The 20,336-nt window shown below is 47.5% G+C and overlaps 1 protein-coding gene across 5 annotated transcripts in view; it reads left to right on the plus strand.

Moving 5' to 3' along the window:
• The window catches only part of KDM2B (lysine demethylase 2B), a 122,528-nt gene extending 102,516 nt beyond the window's left edge, over positions 1–20,012 (plus strand). For 2 of the 5 annotated variants that reach the window (XM_086761208.1, XM_086761210.1), the window contains exons 13-22: positions 1,673–1,897; positions 5,501–5,644; positions 10,242–10,328; positions 11,490–11,750; positions 14,396–15,069; positions 16,535–16,698; positions 17,178–17,339; positions 17,600–17,701; positions 18,027–18,245; positions 18,754–20,012. In XM_086761208.1, the coding sequence (XP_086617334.1) occupies positions 1,673–1,897; positions 5,501–5,644; positions 10,242–10,328; positions 11,490–11,750; positions 14,396–15,069; positions 16,535–16,698; positions 17,178–17,339; positions 17,600–17,701; positions 18,027–18,245; positions 18,754–18,935 (2,220 nt within the window). In that variant the 3' untranslated portion in view covers positions 18,936–20,012. Of the gene's footprint in view, positions 1–1,672; positions 1,898–5,500; positions 5,645–10,241; positions 10,329–11,480; positions 11,751–14,395; positions 15,070–16,534; positions 16,699–17,177; positions 17,340–17,599; positions 17,702–18,026; positions 18,246–18,753 lie in introns of all 5 variants that reach the window. The other 3 variants (XM_086761209.1, XM_086761211.1, XM_086761212.1) reach the window with 2 other exon arrangements.
• Positions 20,013–20,336: the final 324 nt, after the last annotated feature.

Consider the following 20,336-nt stretch of genomic DNA (forward strand, 5'->3'; position numbering starts at 1 on the left):
TGCTTCATGCAGAGGGGGGAAATTATCTCTTATCAAGGTTGCCTCTAAGCCAGTCCTGGCAGAGCTGACTTTATCCTTGAGAAGCTGAAAAGTTGGTCTAAAAGGTAAATATTTATTCTTCAGAGCGTCTGAAATTTATCTGAAATCCAGGCGTCTGGTGCGGCTGCCGATGGGAAGGAAGCTACCTTGTCTGTGTTCACACAGCGTGGTGCGATTCAACCTGCAAGCAGAACAAAAACTTGGGGAAATTTGTGTAACCTCGTTGACTAAACAATGTTTCCTTCCACCTCAGTTAGGATAGTGGGTCTGTGGGAGAGAAAGCTAAGAGGTCTGGCTCCTGGCTTCTCTGCTCTCCCAGCACTGAGGTTCCTGGGATGAAGACTGTTAAATCAGCTCTGTTCTGCACCTTGAGAAAGTCGCTGGAGCTTCGCTAAGTCAGCTGGGAGGAAGATCAGATACTTGACAATCTGGCTTTTCGTTAGGGTTGTGTAGTAGGATGCTTTTGTAGTACCAGGTGGATGTTTCCATACCCTTTCTTTTAAAAACTGCAGTGGAAATTCTGCATGGCTTTCTGTAGCCAACCTCCACCTGCCTTGGTGATTGCCCAGAATTCAGCAGACACAGAAAGTGAAACTGCCTAGTCCGTTGGTCATACGCTGAGATGTGCAGAAAGTGGAAAAATTGTATAAATAGTAAACCAGATGAGCTTTGCAGTCCTATTATTATCGTCTTCATGGAGAAAGCTGTTAGTGGTAAGAATGAGCCAAGCCAATTCTTGCATAATTGGCCCCGTGCAATTGCATGGTATTTAGTGATGTTTGGCTTGAGCTGTAAGTTCTTGTGTATAACAGGGAATTTCTGATAAGAAATGAAATTTAGATATCCAGGGTGAATATGTTGCAGTTAACCTAATCATTTAAAATCTTTTCATGCTCCTTTAGCTTCTGTCTTAAAGGTCATTGAAATCTAAACCTGGGATGCCCTTTCTAGCCTTTGCACCGCATCAGTTAGTGTTCTGGTTTTGAGCACTTGCTAGTGTTGGGTATGAGGGCAACTACTTTGAAAGGGTTTTGTAGTATTTGTGTTTTATTTTCTACTTTATCACTTGGCAGTAGTTCATACTCTCCTGTTTTTTTTAGGGAGATTGCTGTGGCGTGAGCCATTGCTGCTGAGTATTTCTCTGCTGTACATAACCTCAAAATTACTTTTGCTGCCTCCTTGTATTATTCCACTTCCAGCAGAGGCAGCTGGACCTTCTGGCTTAACCTGAGCGCAATCCTAAGAGCTTCCTAGCCCAGAGCTCAGCAGTGGCGCAGATCATCTCTTGACCTAAGCCAGGCATGTCACCTGGGACTTGGTCCTGCATTGAGCTGTGCGTAAATGGATTCTCCCTGCCCTCCTGTTGAAGTGGGCTTGCTATAGGCTTGGGATCTCTCATTTATACCTTGGTTTCTTTGTCTTTTTGCAATGCATCTTTTCTTGGAAAGGTAATCAAACTCCTTTAGCTATAAGAGTGGTCATACGCGTTTGCTGTGTGCTACCCATCTGTGTATAATTCTGATATATCTGTCAGCTTCTCATCTAAGATGCGTACAGCTCCTGTCCAAGGAAGCTCTGTAGTTTGGATGGTAAGTGGGGTCTGCGATTAACTTTGTGTGTCTGACTCTTTCAGAACAGGGCAGTCGGACGGCCCAAAGGGAAGCTGGGCACTGCTTCTGCGGTGAAGCTCGCAGCTAATCGGACAACTGCTGGAGCACGTCGGAGGAGGACGCGATGCCGCAAGTGCGAAGCGTGTCTGCGGACAGAGTGCGGCGAGTGTCACTTCTGCAAAGACATGAAGAAATTTGGGGGACCTGGCAGGATGAAACAGTCCTGCATTATGAGGCAGTGTATCGCAGTAAGTGTGCCTGTTGCTACAGCTCATTTGAGGCCTTCTTTCCTGTATCTGTGTCTCCTGGTGACAAGGTGTGGAACTGAGAACTCTAATGTCTGAAGTGCATTGGGCGAAACAGTGTAATCTCTGCCCTCTCAGTTCAAATCTCTTCTTCCCATTGCTTTTCATCCACCTCAAATCTGAAACCATAATGCTCCTAAAACTTAGTAGCACAGCTGTCATTCTCAGTAATGTGGTAGATAGATGTGGAGATTATCAATACACTGGAAATGGGCGCTCAAATCAAGTGAAGTTCTGGATTTTGCAGGAGAAGGGGAAGAGTAGGGAGTTCTAATTCAAAGGGAGAAGAGGCCTGTTTGGTTTGGATCTCTGAATTTCCTGAGAAAAGATGCCTTGCAACCAGCTTTAGCATCTTAACTACTTAACCAGCTTGAGACACAGAGAAATCTGACTGTCGTCCTCCCAGATTTTGGTGTTAGTGACCCCAACTCCAGGCACTTGAGATCTGAACTTGAATTTGTTTGCTGTTACCTAGGCATATAGGAGGGATCTCATCCAGATGAGCCATCAAGCCAGGGTCTTGTCTTTCTCAGGGACTGGAAATGGCTGTCGAGGAACGAGCATCAGAACAGGGCAAGCAAGCAGGCAAAGACAGTTTCCTGGACTGCTCTGATATGTTGCTTAGAAGCTTCTCAAGTCATAAGTGAAAGCTTTGTATTTAACAAATATTGGCAGATTAATGTGCCATTAAGTTGTCCAAGTACCTTTTGAATCTGTTGCTTTCATGCTGCCTATCGCTGAGCTGCTTCTCGGGTCTCATCTCCACAGTGACCCTGTTCAAGGGTAAAAAATAGCTTTAGCTTTTCTCTTAATTCTTTGGAAGATCTTGTTTGTGCTGTTGTTAAGGCTTTGGTTTTTCTGTTGTATTTTTTAAGGAAAGGAATGTTGTTTATTCATAACTGAAATATCACTCCATCTGTACTGATTTCTCTGTAACTCTTGTTACAGTTCCTTTCACTTAGGGGCTTTTTTTTACTTTAATTCTGATGAGGAAACTGAAGTGGAGGCATTAAATGACTTGGTCTGACACTGATAAAAAACTGATAAGCACTTAAGGTTTCCAGTAGTTGTTCCTGGTAGCTCACTCCATGTCCTGTTCTAAGCCACGTGCTGTTCTTGACATAGAGGATTGAATTCAGCTCTGCTGGATCTTTCAGTAAAGTACATAGAATGTCTACCTTTCTGCAGAGTGCTTTTGCAGCTCAAGTGTCTTTTCTTTGAACACTTGATTTCCTGGAGTGTGGCATGAATTGAACAGCATGGATGAAGAATTTATTATTCTCCAGGGGGAAGAAATAGTGAAATCGTGCTGCATTTTTAGTGGAGGGATTAAATTAGGGCTGCAGTGTGCTTTCTTGTCCTGACTGATGAAGGAAACTTTCATACTAAGCGGTTTCACTCTTGAAACACAGGCTGAGCCCTTTGGAGATGAAATGGGTTCTCTTCTGGCTGAGTGTAGCCATCCTCTCATCCTCTCTTTTCTAGTAACAAAGTTGTTTTTTTTTTTCTTCTTGGTATCCACGGTTCTGTTTCCAGAAGCTGTGGTTAGAGCACAGGACTCGGTAGCCAGGGTACTCTGATTCTCTGTCCCACCCTTGCATGCACTGAAAAAGACATCTCTGCCCTTCGTAGGTTCCCAGTGGTGTCAATAGCAGGGGGAGTATGACAGTCTGTCTTAGAGCAGCAAAAGCATAGAAAATTAGCAAGTGGAACTGTTGTAATTTTTAAGTGCTTTACATTTCTATAAGCAATCCTGTTGTCTTTATTCTTCATTATGTTCTCTAACAATTGCAGTATTAATATACTGTGGTACCCATCCAACAGCTTCCAGCCAAAAAAAAGCCTAAAACATAGAAGCAAGGCTCTGTGAAAGTAGTGATCTCTATGGTTCTGGGATTGTGCTTTCCTCTGATTAATAACGTTGACAATATTAGCTAGACACAGACTTTCATTGAACTCAGAAGCCTGAAGAGAGCCTGTACTGCTGTTTGGAGAACAGGAAGCTCCTCTGCATCACCAGTTCAGTCAGGAAAGGAAACGGGAGTGCCTGGGACGCGTTATGCTACATTGAGTAGATCTGAAGGGAGCATGGGGCTCTGTGCTGGGAGGATGAGTTGTGACAGCGTGGCTCCAGTTCCAGCCCGTCAGTGGGACAGGGCTAGCTGGGGCACAGAGGAGGTTCCCTAGACACTCTTGCTCCTAGTGAGAAAGATTGTACTGCTCCTGGGATATTTGTTCTTGTGTGTAGCAGCTTGGACAAAACAAGTGGACGGAGCTTTTACGGCTCTGGACACCGTAGCTTTTCTCTGGCTTACCCTCTGGTGGAATAGGGTCCTGGGGATTCCTGTGTTGTGCTTGGAGGAAGGGTGGGAATTAAATAGCATTCGCAAAATGCTTTTTAAAATGGAGCATGGGTAAGTACTGGCATGAGGAAGCAGTGTCGCTGGTAGCTGATGTATCAGATGTTGGTGTGTGGAGCAGCACACTGTACTCTCTCATGGCTTACTATAGCTAGGTTTTTCCCTGTCTGAAACTTGCCAAAGGATGCACTGTTGCCACATAGATTCGGTTTGATGTGCAAGAATCCACTTAGGGATTTTATTCACTCCATCTTCAAGAGATCCTTGCCATGAAAAGCCACATCTCTGCCTCTGGCTCCTTAGTAGTTAAGGACTTGTAGCCTAATCGATAGCATTTCACATTGCAGCCAGCTTCTTATGAGGATCTTCCTTTTCTTTCTTGTAATGAGGCTTATTCCTTATTGCTGCAGATCAGAAGTTTGTTCCTCATTAGCACAAAGGTGGCTTTTTAATTAGACTGGCATTCAGTGCTTTGACATGGGTGACAGATATGCAAGATGCTGCAGTTACCTTTCTGCCTCAGCAAAAGACAGGAAAAAAAAATCGTTGTGCTTCTCACTTGTGACACTTGCAGGAGAGAAATTCTCTTTAAGTGTCTGTGCGGTGCTTTTTGCAATGCTCGGGTTGGGAGCAGGGCCCTGGATAATAGATTGTCAATCAGGAAAAGGTCTGCTCTTGGTTCTGTTGTGGGCTTGCTGTGAGATCTGGATTGGGTCCCATAACATCTGTCTGCCCTGCTTGTAAAATAGGGGAGCTGCCAAATTGCTAGTCAGATTGTGAGGCTTAATGGATGTGAATAGTGATGTTCCAGGTTGCTTCTTTTCCCTCCCAGTGTACAGTAGTGAAGCGAGTTGCATGCCGATGTCTGTGTCAGCGCACAGATTCAAGGAACCCACACAATTTCTCCTCCATCTCTGGGATGCCCCATGAATCTACGTTGCTACGGGGAGGACACTTTTCTGTGAAACATCCTGTGATGCTTGATCTGGGTACTCAGCCCCAGTTCTTACCAGTTTTTCTTGCTTTCGTTGCTCTGCTGTGCTGGAGCCTTCAGCAGTTTGCACAATTAATCCCTGTGTATCTCCTCTGAGAGAAAGAAATGATCCTGTAAATGCACATTGGGTTCTTCTGTTGCCATATGTCTTCCCTGTCCTGATCAAGACTTCTTTCTGATGTGTGTAAACAGCCGGTGTTGCCTCATACTGCTGTGTGTCTGGTGTGCGGAGAAGCTGGCAAAGAGGACACGGTGGAAGAGGAGGAAAGCAAGTTTAATCTCATGCTAATGGAATGCTCCATTTGTAATGAAATCATACACCCAGGATGCCTTAAGGTGAGTACGAGGATGTGATACATGTTGGAAATGAAGACTGGGAAAGCTTTCACATGTTCATCTTTGGAAATGTAAGTGAGCAAAGAGTTGGAGTGAGAAGGAGGGCGACATGCAGCCCTGACTGGCAGGCGGCGGTCCCGTGGTGAAACAGCGTCCCTGTAAGCAGAGCCTCTTTGGACAGCCTCTGAAATGTGTGTGCATGCAGATGTCTTGTGGGGAGATTTTTTTGTTTTGTTTTTCTTTCTTTTTTGCCTCTTGTTTAACGAAGTGAAGAGTTTCAGTTGGGATGGGAAGCTCAAGAGGACAGAGAAATCTGCCTGTACTTTTGGATGAGTCCGTCCTAATCCCCGTGTCGGTAGCTCCTTCCTGTGTCCCACAAAGTACAGACGAGTAGTTTGCTGTTCGTGTTTGTCCAGGCACAGATGTGCCTTTCCGTGGCAGCTGGCTTTAAAGATGTTAGGAGCAAATGTTGCAGTGGGAAGACTGCAGGTCTAGAGAACAAACTGAGCGAGTTTCAGGCTGCAGGAGGGCTCACCCTTGGCTGACTTGAGTCCTGTGAGCCGCTGTATTCTTTGCTGGTACCAAAAGTGTCGTTTGGGGCATATCTTTGTGTATGAGCATTTAGAAGCCTCCTTTCTCCAGAGCTGATTTGTTTCAGCTGATCAGCCATTTCCTGTTGCTGATTTGTTTATGGTTAAAGTGATTTGCCAAAGCAAATGCGTTCTGACATACCATGCCCATGAAAGCAGCTTTTGGCCCTTCTGGGATCTCTGGGAGGAGAGGTATGTTCCTTATGCAGGCCCGGGGTGATGCTCTCCTGCTCTTTTATTTTTCTTGCGCTGTACATAGTACTGCACCAAGCTATGTGCCTGTCGATTATTAGAGCAGAAAGTAGGTAGCTGGCAAACCAGAACTGTGGCTGTCTCCCTGATTCATGAAATTGGTGCTTACAGCTCCTGCTACAGATGGACTGTGAAAGGGATCTTTACTTGCTTGGCTCTTAAAACAGAGCTTCGGGGGCCGATAAAGCGAGGGAAGGAGCTGCTCGTTTTCAGGGGTGCCTCAGTTTTGGCTTGTAGCTGCTGCTTTGCTATTCCAGTCCTTCCTGAAAGTGCACTGCGCTCCCCCATCTCTCGCTTTGCAGTGTCAGTGGCACTTCGTGGCTGAGTCTGGAGGACACAATTGTTGTCTAGTGGCAGTTCAGGTATGGCTTCCTCTCCCTGTACCACATCTGGGACTAGTTGCACAGGATGTGGGTCAGATCTGTGAAATCAAGCAAGTGCTTGTTTGTTCTTTTATGCATGTGTAGTGTTCTGAGTGCTATTTTGGTAACTAGGAACAATGTTGCTTTGGGTGTTTCTGAAAGTTAAGCAGTGGGAGATGTACACTGTACGTCGTGTGTCTTCTATTTTAATTTCTTGGTGCTTCTGTTGAGCAGGAGTGGTGGGGTAACTGGTACTGTTTATGTACTGAGACAAGAGCGCACCAGTAGGATTTCAGAATCATCTTGGAAGATGAGATGAGACTGCACAGGGGACCAGCAGAAGGAAAATGGAGGCTCTTCCTTGGAGCCTTGCTCTTTATTTCCAAGTTCCATGATTTTCTGTGAGACACAAATCTGTTGCCATGTTTACATGTTACTCAAGCCCTTGACACGGGCTTAAACCTACAGGCTGGAGCCTGTAAACAGTCCTTGTGGGAAGGGCCTTCGGATGCAGACACAGCCCCAGGACGGCTGCTCCAGCTCTCCACCAGAAGGTCCCTTCTGTCCTGCTCGGTAGATAGGCAGGAGGACATGTGAACTGTCAGTCATCTCCAGTTAAATGTCTGGCAAATGTACTTCTGGGAGATGCTGGAATAAACTGGATTAGTGAAGGGAGGAGTGTCCTTTCCTGGCTTATTCCCATGTGGAGTGAATTCCCTCCAAGACACATCTCCAAAGCTTGTGGAGTCGTTTGGCCCATGCAGTGGCTAATTGGTACTGCAGGGCAGGTTCTTCCTGGTTTGAAGTCCATCCTCTTCCCGTTTCCTGATTTGACTGTATGTGTTTGTGGTGGGTTTTCTCCATGAAAAAAAGTGTCGGACCATGACCTCTTCGAGGAGAGTAAGAGTAGCTCAGGCGTGTCGGCACTCTGACACACTCACAGCATTGAGGGGCTTTTGTGGGTGAAAATGGTGTTGAAAATACAATACGAACACAAATGCTCATTTTGATGAAGAGTTTCTTATCAAAATGATCTTGGCAAGCACAACATTGTTTGCAGAGGGAGCTAGTGAGATTTTTGGAGGAATATTTTCTTTTGTTGGTAGAGATTGTTTGAGTTGAACCACTATTGATTAATTTATTGCTATATCTCAAATTGCTAGTAATGCAGGTTAGCACGTGTGAGTGAGTGCAGTATCTGATGCCGTTTCCTTAAGGAGAAGGGGTTAATTTTCCCCAGAGGAGCCTGTTCTTTTTCATCTTAGGTGGATATAGTGATAGTGATGGAAAGGGGGAATATTTAGGTGCCTTGTCAGAACAGCAGAAATACAAAGACCTTTTCCAGCACAGCTGCGCTGCTGCCCATTGCTTCAGCCCAGGTGTGTCTTGCTGCCGGTGTTGTTTCAGTCTTGGCATTGCCAGAATTCGTGGCTCTCGCTCAGCAATGTCAAATCAGCGTCCTGGGGTCTCCGTATTCCTTACCAAGAAGAGTTCACAGTTCTGTAATCTCGTGTTTAGACTTTGTGAATCGCTGACCTCGTGCTGCAGGTACGTTTCTGAGGACGCCTCACGCTGTGGCTCAGACACCCACCTGCTGTTTGTAGCAAACACTCGGAACTGGCTCCCACCCAGCCTGAAAGGCTTGGGACGGATTCAGTGGCAGGTTTGTGTGTGTCTAATTAGTTTGCTTACAGTTCCCCACATCTGTTCAGTTCCTTAAACTTCACAGAAGGGACGGAGCTGTAATGCTTTCCCTTCAGTAGCATTTGTTCTATATTCAGTGCGGGAAATAACTTGTTCCCAACTTGGGCTCGGGCCAAGAATTGTTCCCCGGAGGCAGAGATGTATACAACAACTCCCGGAGTATCTTACACCTACCATGGGAAAGAAGGTTCAAAGGCGCGCAGTTGTGATAAAACCAGTATTTAAATTCTGCCCACTTCATTTACTCATTTATTAACTCCAGAAGACTTGCTGAGAGAGGCTGGTATATCATCAGTCTCGCTGGATGGTGGAACTAGAATGGCTGCTGTCTGGCTCGGGGACGTGAGGAAGCAGTTCCCCTAAAAGCAAAGACTGGATCCTGCACAGCCTCTTGTGTTTTCACTGAGCTGGGAGGAGAGGAGGAACTGTTTCAGAAACATGAAAAATCTGCAGATCTCTGCCCCTGCCTGTTTCAGCAGCAGTCTCCTGCTACGGTGTTGCTGATGCCAGTGCCCAGCTATTTGTCCTGACAGTAGCGTGTTTTTGTTGTCTGCAATAGAAATAAATTAATCTCTGGTCTCCCACCCCCAAGGCTTTCTTCTGAATGTAGAACTAAACCCTTACATGTGAATGTGCCGTCAGTGAGCCTGTGTGTTTGTGTGGAGGGTGTTTTTACCTTAGCTCTGCGTTTCATCCTCATTCACAAAAAGGTCTTTTTGGGAACACCTACCTCCTGTTTGGAAAATACTGCTGGCTCCTGTATGGAAACTCAGAAACCAGCGGCTTTTCAGCTGTGTAGGGCAGGGCTGTGCTTTCATTGCAGTGTAACAGCACCCAGCGTGCGTCTTCTCTTTCAAAAAGCAAAATGTTACAGTCTCTCGGGGATAGTGAAGAAGTACGCAGTTCTCTTCCTTAAGCTAGGTGGGTAGCTGTGGGTGTGAGAAACTCTGAAAATGCCTTCATGTGTCCAGTCCTCTGAATAAAAAGTGCCTGTTCTCTAGCTGACTTGGCAACCATTGCTTTTGTTGGCACGTGGACTGGGGGGCTGGAGGCATGGCACTGCGAGTTCTGATCCATAAAGGAAAATATTTTAAGGAACACTTGATTACAGTGCAGGGTGCTTTGCTTCTAAAAATGCCAAACGGTATTAATGTATGTGAGAACGTGTGCATGGGAGAAATCCCTTCCTGTTAAAAGATCAAACTGTGCCTCACTCGGGGGGGGGACAGGACTCGGCTTCTCAAGTAAGTCGTGTGGGAGGGCGTTTGGAGATGGCGTTGTTACAGTCCTAGGCTTTTGGAGGTTTGGTTTGGGTTGTTTGGGTGGTCTTTGTTGTTTTGGGTTTTTTTGCAAGAGCAGAATGTGCCCTGTGTTAATTGGGATTGATTCATTGACCTGCACAAAGAGCCCAGACCCGAACCCTGTGTCAAATACCAGTTTGGCCAGCGTGCTTTCCTCCCGCGTTGGCATCGTCAGAAGGGTAATCGCGCAGGACCAAGGGCTTGCGCAGCACCAGCAGGGTGGCACAGCACCTGCGGTGGTTTGGATTTCTTTTCTGCAGCCATTGGGAGGGCAGCAGTTGTTCAGAGAAAATTGAGCTGTACAAAATGTTTCTAAAAGACCTTCCTGTAGGCTTTTGCAGGTTTTTGCAGCACGGTCGTGAATTGAGTTGTGCCTCTCTTTCACCAGGTGAAGGAATCGGATGGTGTGGTTAATGATGAGCTGCCGAACTGCTGGGAGTGTCCAAAGTGCAACCATGCAGGGAAAACTGGAAAAGTGAGTTTAATGGGAATAAGTCGTGCTGGAATGAGATACAAAATCTCAAGCATTCCCTCTGGCTTGTAGGTGTAACTTTGTCCAGTACCAGCTTTTGTTTTTGAACTGATGGTTTTCTGTTCTTTAACAACTTTTGTATTCTTGTTCCGTTTGCGAACACTTCACCCAAAACCTAGGGAATATTTAGGTTAGTTCTGTGCACTGCTGCATGTTAATTTCTAAGATGAAAATACTTTTTAAAAAAAAAGGAAAAACCAGAAGGCATTATGCAAAACCTGAAGTGTCTGTTGGAATTAGTGAAACATTATTTCTCTGCAAACTGAGACAGACCCTTGCAAGTGTGTTGTTACAAAAATAACTTTATGAACATTCATAGAATTACAGAATGGCTTGGGTTGGAAGGGACCTTAAAGTTCTTCCACTTCCAACCCCCCTGCCGTGGGCAGGGACACCTTTCACCAGCCCAGGTCCCTCAAAGCCCCGTCCAGCCTGCCCTTGAACACTTCCAGGGAGGGGGCAGCCACAGCTTCTCTGGGCAACCTGTGCCAGCACCTCACCACCCTCACAGTAAAGAATTTCTTCCTTATATCCAATCTAAACCTGCCCTCTTCCAGTTTAAAGCCATTCCTCCTTGTCCTGTCACTACACGCCCCTGTCACAGGTCCCTCTCCAGCTTTCCTGCAGCCCCCTTTTGGCACTGGAAGGCCGCTCTAAGGTCTCCCCGGAGCCTCCTCTTCTCCAGGCTGAGCAGCCCCAGCTCTCTCAGCCTGGCCTCACAGCAGGCTCCAGCCCTCTCAGCATCTTTGTGGCCTCCTCTGGACCCTCTCCAACAGGTCCACATCCTTCTGATGCTGGGGGTTCCAGAGCTGGACGCAGTGCTGTAGGGGGGGTCTCACCAGAGCAGAGTAGAGGGGCAGAATCCTCTCCCTTGCCCTGCTGGTCCCTCTTCTTCTGACGCAGCCAGGATACGGTTGGCTTTCTGGGCTGCAAGCACACATTGCTGGGTCGTGTTGAAACTACTTTACTCCTTGCTAATCATTTTGTCTGTTGCAAAGTGATCGACCTACTAATGCTGGAGTGTTGGAGACAGCTTAGATAAAGAGCTGCGAGAGGCGTAAGATATAAAGTTTGTTTGTGTTTTGTGTCTCTTTGGCGTACAAGCAAAAGCGCGGACCAGGATTCAAATACGCATCAAATCTCCCAGGCTCGTTGCTGAAGGAACAGAAAATGAACAGAGACAATAAAGAAGTAACAGATGCCGCAAAACGGAAAGGGGATTGTGAAGAAAGTCCCAGGCGGAAATCGGAGGAACATTCCAAAAAGGCTCAAGTTGACTCAATACTGAGGAGAAAGTCAGATGAAGTGCATTTATGGAGGAAAAGGAAATTTGAAAAACCCCAGGAACCCACTATGAGAAAGCGGGTATGGCAAAACACTCTTTTCCTGTACTTTACAGATGCGCGTGGGCTTGTTGGGGCTGATGTCTCTTGCCTTCTGGCTTATAGCTCATCTTGGAATCCAGGTTGTTACAAAAGAAACTGCGATGTTTTACCTTCCTTTCTGAGAACTGCTAGTCTAGCAGGACAGTGGTTTGAGCAGCGACACTCGAGTTGACATTCAGAGGCTGAAACACTGGGCTTTGGCTGTTGTTTTATTCAAAATACTGGAAAACCCACTTTAACTGAAAAGTCCTTACAAGATGCTTGGAGTAGAAACAAGCTGAAAATCAGTTTTTAATGGAAACTTTCATCTTTATCCACTTGGTGGCGCACGGCAGCTTGTTTTTGGCTGATTCAGGGATGTACACTACTCGCAACCCATCAGAGGACCTTTAGAAATGACATCTTCTGTAGCCTGCAAGGAGGAGGAGCCGCTCACAAAAGCGGTGTAGAGAGTCGGAGCTCGTAGGGACACTGCATTGTCATGTGGATTGCAAAACGCGATACTTGGAATGTATGGAAATGCTGGTTTGCAGAGGTAGAAATGAGGACCTAGATTTAATGTGTCTCCCAGGTAAATGACTGATGGCTTTAAAATCAGAACCAGTGGTTTTGTATTGCATGTGCAGCTCACGAGGAGTGGCAGTCTGTCCGCCCCGCGAGGCTCGACAGCGGAACGCTACAGTACAGTAAACGCAGGAATTGGGGTTGCTTTGGTGGAATGAGAGCAAAATTCACAATACCATTTACGCATCTCTACTTTCTGACCATGCTTTATTTTTCCCATTCCTCTGGACTCACTGCAGTGTTTATGGATGGCTTGAGTTGCTCCATGAGAGCCCCCCAGTGCGTCAGGAAGGCACTGTGGGTCACCAGACCTTCATCAGACAGCACAACAAATGTCATGTTTGGGGGTTTTTACTTTTCGTTCTTCCAACAGCTAAAACTTGGAAAAGACGGCAGACTCTTCAGGAAGAAGGTGCTTTGCCTTTCTGATAGATATGTTCTCAATCCCTTTTAATCCCTTCTCCTGTGGGCTGAATGGTGAGCCAGTTTCTCGATCAGTCATGTCCTTGTGTCACTGCAGGCATTCTAGTTATCCCATTTACATCTTGAAATTACAGAAGATCTCTCTCATGGAAATCTTTTCGCTCCAGGATAGTTCAGCTGCAGTGTCTGCTTTTACATTTTCTGTTCTGGTGTCCCATGTTAAAATACAGCAGCAAGCTGTGCTTTGGTCACCCAAGGAACAAAATTCTGTGTCTGTACTCACGGTTTGCTCTTCCTGTGTGGTTGAATCTTGCCCCTGCCACGCAGCCCCTTGGCATTCTGTGCCGCAGCACGTCCCTGGAGTCCCCCGCTGATACCCAGGGAAGACCTGGCACGCGGGTGGGTATTGATTACCCCTCGCTATCTGGCACCGAAACAGAAGTCTGATACCTTTACACTGAGTGCTCCTCTGTACCCCGTGTGAAGGATGCTGCAAGCTGACAGTAGTTGGATGTTGTAATTTTATTCTAACCTGTCATTAACTTACCGTGAGCTCTTCCTTTAGAATATGTTAATTTAAAGACAGAGTGATCAGCTTTCTCCGCTGTGCACCGCAGTCTGAAGCACAGGAGGCCATCCACTGGCTTAATCCAATTAGTTTCTTGTGAAAGCATAGACCTTCTGATAGAACAAGTGTCTTCACAGCAGTTCACCTTCTCTTGCCAGTCTGGATCTCTTCTTATTAGAGCTGTTTCATTTTAACAGTTGGTGGCTTCTTTCTCGCTTGCAGTAATCAGATAAGACTTGAAGTCTTCCCTGGTCTTCGTTTGTGTGTCTCTTACACAAATCTGGCGTGCATCAGGGAGATTTGATTAATGGGAGCAAGTGAAGTGCGGTTTGCTGATACGAACAGTGACCAGGGCAGGGAAGAAGGTGCCAGCCAACCCCTGTCAGCCTGCGTTGCGCTGGAGATCATGTCAGCGTGAGGTCTCGTCAGGCTAGCAGTGTGTCAGACCCGTCGGGTTCCCTCTTCTGCATGAACCGGAGGTGGAGGAAGCTTGAGAAGACGAGCAGAGTTCAGTGGGACGTAAAGGAGCAGCTAAAGCCTGATTAAAGGAGGCTGTGAGTATGCAGCGATAAGGACCACAACAGCAAAGCCACAGTGGGAGTCGGTTGCAATTCAGGAGGTTTCAGAAATTCACCTTTTGGCCTTTGGGCGTGAGTGCACACGAGGCAGTGTTTAAAGTGGGTGCTTTACCCAGTGAACGTGCCCAAGCCTGGTTTCTTCTGGCCTGCTGGGGAAAAAGCTGTCGAAAGAGTGCTACTTATCTTCTGTCGGTGAACTGTCACTGCGTAATGAGTAAGACCCTTAAATCTGCAGGATTATGCATGGCAAATAATGCATTTATCACACTCCTGGAGTCCAGAGCCGATAGCTGGACTCCTCATCCGTGTGATGGGGCTTGAACTTGATACCTTTGGCCGGTGAATGTACCCTTGTGCTCAGCTGGGTGGGGCCCAGCGCTGGCAGGCAGCCCGGCCCCCCCGGGCAGGGCTGCCTGTGTGGAGCATCAGCATGTGAGGTATTGCTGAGTACGTTCTCGCTCGGATAGTCAGCCCTTGTCTCTTCCTTTTCAGCGGCGATCGTGGAAGGCTCCGGATGACCGAACTGCCATGATCAAACCCCTGCGGCGCCTGAAGCAGGAGCCAGAGGATGACCTGCCAGAAGCACCTCCCAGGTCCAAGGACAGCGACCAGTCACGGTCCAGCTCGCCCACTGCAGGTCCCAGCACGGAGGGTGCCGAGCCCAGGGACAAGAAGAAGTTCAAGATGAGGCGGAAAAGGCGGCTTCCCAATAAAGAACTCAGCAAGGAGCTCAGCAAGGAGCTCAACCAGGAGATCCAAAAAACCGAGAACAGCCTTGCCAATGAGAATCACCAACCCATCAAATCTGAACCTGAGAGTGAGAATGAGGAGCCTAAGCGTGCTTTGAACAACAGCGAGAGACTCCATAGGTTCAGCAAAGGATTGAACGGGACTCCCCGGGAGCTGAGGCACCCGCTCATCCCCAGCCTGCGAAGCACACCTCGGGGAATAACCCGGCCACCGCCTTCGCTCTCTCCTCCCAAATGCATTCAGATGGAGCGGCACGTTATCCGGCCACCCCCCATCAGCCCTCCTCCGGACTCGCTCCCCCTGGATGATGGGGCAGCCCACGTGATGCAGAGGGAAGTCTGGATGGCTGTCTTTAGCTACCTCAGTCATAGGGACTTGTGCATCTGTATGAGAGTTTGCAAGACCTGGAACAGATGGTAAGGAGGGCGGGAAACCGAGCGATGGGACGGGCTGGGAAGGGGAAGGGAGGTGGGTGACGGGGGCACTAATGTCTCCTACAGGAGGTGTGTGGGTTGTCACTGAAGCTCTCTTGAGCCCGCGGAGAAGGGGTGACCAGCAGTGTGTGGAGAAATCGCCTGTCTTCCGGTGCTTTCTCAGAAATGGCAGTTCCCGGCGTTTCTGATGGGAACTGTGTGTGTCAGCGTCGGCGTCAGCCTGCCGGGGCTGTAACGCCACAGAGCAGCCTGTTCCGCAGTTAGACACCACAGTGTTCTCGCCTGCTGGAACAGCCGGTCTGGGTCATGCTCAGTCTCGGTGTCATTCTGCCCCCAGGACTCGCTGACTGCTAATGCAGCTGTTTGTGCAGTTCAGCTCTTAAATATCTATTGAGATAGGGTGAAGGTCTCCCAGTGGCCCTGACGTTCTCCTCTGAAGGTCCGTGCTGATTGTTTCGCTGTAGAGGGTACGCGGAGAGCGATCCCCTTCACTGTGTTCTGTACTGGCAGAGCGGGTGGAGGAATCCCTCGTTTATTGTATTAACTCACTGTGTCTGTTCAGTGCTGGGGTACCGGAGTGCGAACAGGGACGCAGTCGGTGGCTGCAGGACGGCAGGAGCGTTAGCGGGCAGTTTTCTGTGTTTCACTGAACTTGCAGTAAACTCTCGTTAGCTGTCATCTCGGGTTCAGCTGTAGCGTGCGCACAGATGGGCACGTTGTCACGGAGGCTCCTTTCTAGCGCGGTCTAGTAACGGACTGGGGAAATGACAGAAAGGTGGGGGGCTTGGCAGTTCCGTGCAAGAAGATGAGTGTGGCGTGCCTCCTCTGGGCGTCCTGGTGTCGCAGAGAGCTGGTAAATGCCCCCTCCACCCGAGTGCAGTATTTTCTAATGGGAAAATGAGAAGATGCAGAATCTTGCCCACCAGTTAGGACTTGTTGTGTGTTGTCCTTAAAGAACCGCAGAAAGTGTAAAAACACATAAAGACACATGGACAGGAATAAAGCACAAGCAGAGAACAAGAGTTGGGGGATCTATTTTACAGAATTCACTGGTTTTAGTAAGGAAAGCACAGGGGAAATCAGGACAGTGATATTTAAAACCGGTCTTTGTATTCCAAAGGTAAATAAGGTGTGGCTTGTTTTCAGGCTAGAAAATGGATTTTAGTAAATGCTGTGGTGGCTTAAAATGGGATCCAAAGTTGTTGACATCTGTGTTCTGTGGGAATAATTCCATGCTTTATTGCATGACATATTTGATGGGGAAAGTTCAAACGTACGCAACGCTGTGCGTTGTTGTGCTTACCTTAGTATCACTCGGCCTTATCTGTGCTATTTTCAGTTAAATGCTGTAGTTTTCCCTACTGTTTAATGACACCTTTTATGGTCGCGCAGAAATCAAAACAAGTGCCAAATTAAGTGCTGTTGGCTTTTTTTTCTTTTTGGGTAGGTGCTGTGACAAAAGATTATGGACCAAAATAGATTTAAACCATTGTAAATCCATCACTCCACTTATGCTCAGTGGCATTATTAGGAGACAGCCTGTAACCCTTGATCTTAGTTGGACAAATATATCTAAAAAGCAGCTGAGTTGGCTGATCAACAGACTGCCAGGTAAGTGCTGGTTTTTGACCGCTTCACTGAATTTGGGAAACTAGTTTGTATCTAAACTGCAGTCTCCAAGGAACATTTACAGGGATCTGGGTATCCTAGGAGAGGAGTAGTTACGTGGGAATGAAGTATCAGCAGGTTAAAATGGGCCCAAAATAGTCATCTCGTGACTACTGATGTGCTAGGAAAACTAATTTGAGGCAAATCTTCGTCAACGGGTAACATCACTGTTGGAAGCTTTTCCTGACGTGTTAGTGGAGGGGGCGGCAGGGGTCTGCTCTCACCCGCAGTAGTGAAGTTCCAGATGGTGGGAGAGATCGAGAGCTGGGCAGGAGAGGCCTGTGGGGTCCCTGCTTGCCCTGGGGTGCTGGGGCTTGTTCGTCAGAGTGGCACTGGGCTCCCCCGACCTGCGCGTGGTAGCAGAGAGCACTGCGATGCGTCTGGGGATAGGCCACACGCTCCAACTTCTTCTGTATCTGCAGGTCTTCGAGACCTGCTGCTGTCAGGGTGCTCATGGATAGCAGTGTCAGCACTTTGTAGTTCCAGTTGTCCCTTGCTCCGAACTCTGGACGTGCAGTGGGCAGAAGGACTGAAAGACGCACAAATGAGAGACCTCTTGTCACCACCCACAGATAACCGGCCAGGTAACAGGCGGGAGCAGCACACGGGAGACCTGTCCTGTTCTGTGGCATGTTCTGCTGCTAGTCCCCTTGGAGGAAACGGGCTGAACCCCTGCAGCGAGCACCTGTGGGGTTCTGGGCTTTGCTGTTGTGCAAGGTGTTCAGAGTAGTGACCTCCAGCGCCTCCTCGCTGGAAGCCACTGGGTAACGAGTGATGTTCTCTGGCTGCTGGGCAGTCATCTGAGCCACTGTGCTGGTTTTCTGTCTGACTTTCTTCTCTTCAGGCTGCAACGGGTGTACTTTAGAGAGTATGGAAACACTTTCTTCCAGTTCAGGGAAGGAGCAGTTCTGTGGGTCATGCCACATTCGCCCGGATATCAGCTCAGGTGAAATTTTGAGCAAATCAGATCTGCTTTCTGGCATGCACTGCACAGCCTACTGCTTGTTCCCGACCTGTAATTCCGCTGGGCCCCTGCAGTTACTTTTCATCCCTTTTGTTTTGAAATCAGGAGGTGGCTTTGTCCACGTGCCTGTTCCAAAAATAGACCAGTGTTCCTGCTGATGTCCCCTCCGAAGCTCCAGACAGGCAAAAGCGTCTGAAGTTGACGTAGGGCAGCAGTGTTGTGTGTCACAGTGCATTTCCTATAGATCTGCAGCTGTTTGCAGTTCGGGGTGAGACTCTGGGAGTGACCCGCTGCCTCTGCTTTCCAGGTCAGATTGACAACCGGAGCAAACTACGGAACATCGTCGAGCTGCGTTTGGCTGGCCTGGATATTACAGATGCTTCTTTGCGGCTGATCATAAGGCACATGCCTCTGCTCTCCAAGCTCAATCTCAGTTACTGTAATCACGTGACAGACCAGTCTATTAACCTGCTGACCGCGGTCGGAACCACCACGCGGGATTCATTAACAGAAATTAATTTATCAGGTAAGGAACGTGTGCGGAGGGGAGCGGGGGGGGACGGAAATTGCCTAGTGGCGTTAAACTTGTGCCAAGCACTTGTCGGTGAAGTGGTTTTGCCCAGCTCTTTCCCTCCCCCGGTGTAATGGCCCCCCAGGACTCCCTGTGCGCAGCTGGATGCACTGCTGGTGTAACCAGCCCCGCAGCCGCCCCGCTTGCCCCAGGCCCTGCACCAGCTGACGGCACGGCTGCCTCCTACCCAGCGGCCATGTGTTGTACCTCCCTCATCCTCCACGGGGGATTTTGCAGCCCCTTTGCTCTGCGCATCTAGCACGCTTGGCTTTATCTCATCAGATACACAACAGAGCCACGGGATCAGAGATCGGTGACGGGGTTGGCTGCGCAATTTCACTGCTGGTGCAGCACGGGAGGGGCAAGGACCTCCCGCGGTCGGGATAAACCATCCCCATGCTGGAGAACAGACACACGTGGTTAAATTTCTCCCCCCTCACTTTTTTTTTTTTTTCTCCGACAGACTGCAATAAGGTTACTGACCAGTGCCTGTCTTACTTCAAACGTTGCGGAAACATCTGCCAGATTGACCTGAGGTACTGCAAGCAAGTGACAAAAGAAGGCTGCGAGCAGTTCATAGCAGAGATGTCAGTAAGTGTTCAGTTTGGGCAAGTGGAAGAAAAACTTCTGCAAAAACTGAGTTAGTTAAAGGACACGTGTAAATACTGGGGCGGGGGGGAAGGGACGAAGAACACGTAGGGATTTTATTTTCAATTGGGAACTTGGAATATTGGAAAATACTGCGGTGGATTTTACAACTCTTGTCGAGGAGAGGACAACATGAAACTACCCATGTTAAGAATTTCAACTTGTGCCACTACTTCAGTCTACCTGGGATGTCCTGCACTGGCTCTTATGCAATCCGTAAGGCGACTGTTACTGATGGTAGTTGTTCACACCCGGAAGACGACTGATCTCCAAGAAATACTGTTATTTAAAGTACCACAGCATGTGCTTGGTAGTGTAAATTTGATTTCTGCTTTTCATTTCTTAAAACAACAACAAAAGTTGGTGTCATTAAAGTGGACCACGCACTGCATTTCTGCCTTCTTAACACGTTTTGTTTTGTTACATCTTACATTATGCAGAACTATTTTTGTACAAAAATTGTTTAAAAATTATTTATGCAATGTTTGAATGCATTACCAGTGTTTCTGTTTTGATTGCCAATTTTTATCTTTACTTATGGTAGGCGAGAACTTAACCTATACTTCGTAGACAGTATCTATCTACAAACGTGCCCAGGTCAGGAAAAGTAGGTTAATACTTTCAACTTAAAGCATGTTTTAATGGAAGTTTATATCCTGCTTTGTATACTTCAGAAGTGACATAAGCATGTTGTGGAAATAAGGTGTAAATTATAGTTGAAGTAAAACACTTTGCCAAGTTTTATCTGTATAGAAATCACCTTTTTCTCAAAATTTTAAAAAAATTCCAATTTCAGCTTTTGCACATAGGAGGGTTTCACTCTGTAGCATGAGCTCTTGTACTCAATATAAAATTAATTTATACAGTGAGTCCAGCCGTAGAATAAATGGTCAAACGTAGTCTCTCTTTCTTTGAAGTGTGAGTTGAGTTCTCATTTAAGGTTTATAACATGGTTATTTCCTGATTGTAAAATTCTGCATTCATAAGTGCCATTGTTGTACGGTGTTGTTTTCGTAGACCTTCCTGATGCAGTTTTACCTTTGTTGAATTTGTATAAACAATTGTACAAAAACAGGTGCTGGCTCAGTGGGTTTCTGTTCCAACACGGGGCTGGAAGCTGTGCAAGGCTCAGGTGTGCATAGAGTGACTGCGGTGAGCCTGTGGGGTTACACCTGGGGTCCCAGGGCAGAGCAGGGAATGGTTTCCAGCCTTGGTGAAAGCCAAGGAGCTAAATGTTGGCCTTTGCTGACACATTCCAATACCTTTTTGCTGAGGAGGGAATAAAACGGAGCCATGTGCCTTCCTCCAGCTGGAATCTGCCCAGAGCAGGGTAGAGGAACACTTCCACATCTCAAGAAGGTTAAAGCTTGAGCTGAGTAACCAACAGTGCTCTGGCAG

This window comes from Chlamydotis macqueenii, chromosome 17, assembly GCF_036417535.1.
Source record: "Chlamydotis macqueenii isolate bChlMac1 chromosome 17, bChlMac1.mat, whole genome shotgun sequence".
NCBI lineage: Eukaryota > Metazoa > Chordata > Aves > Otidiformes > Otididae > Chlamydotis > Chlamydotis macqueenii.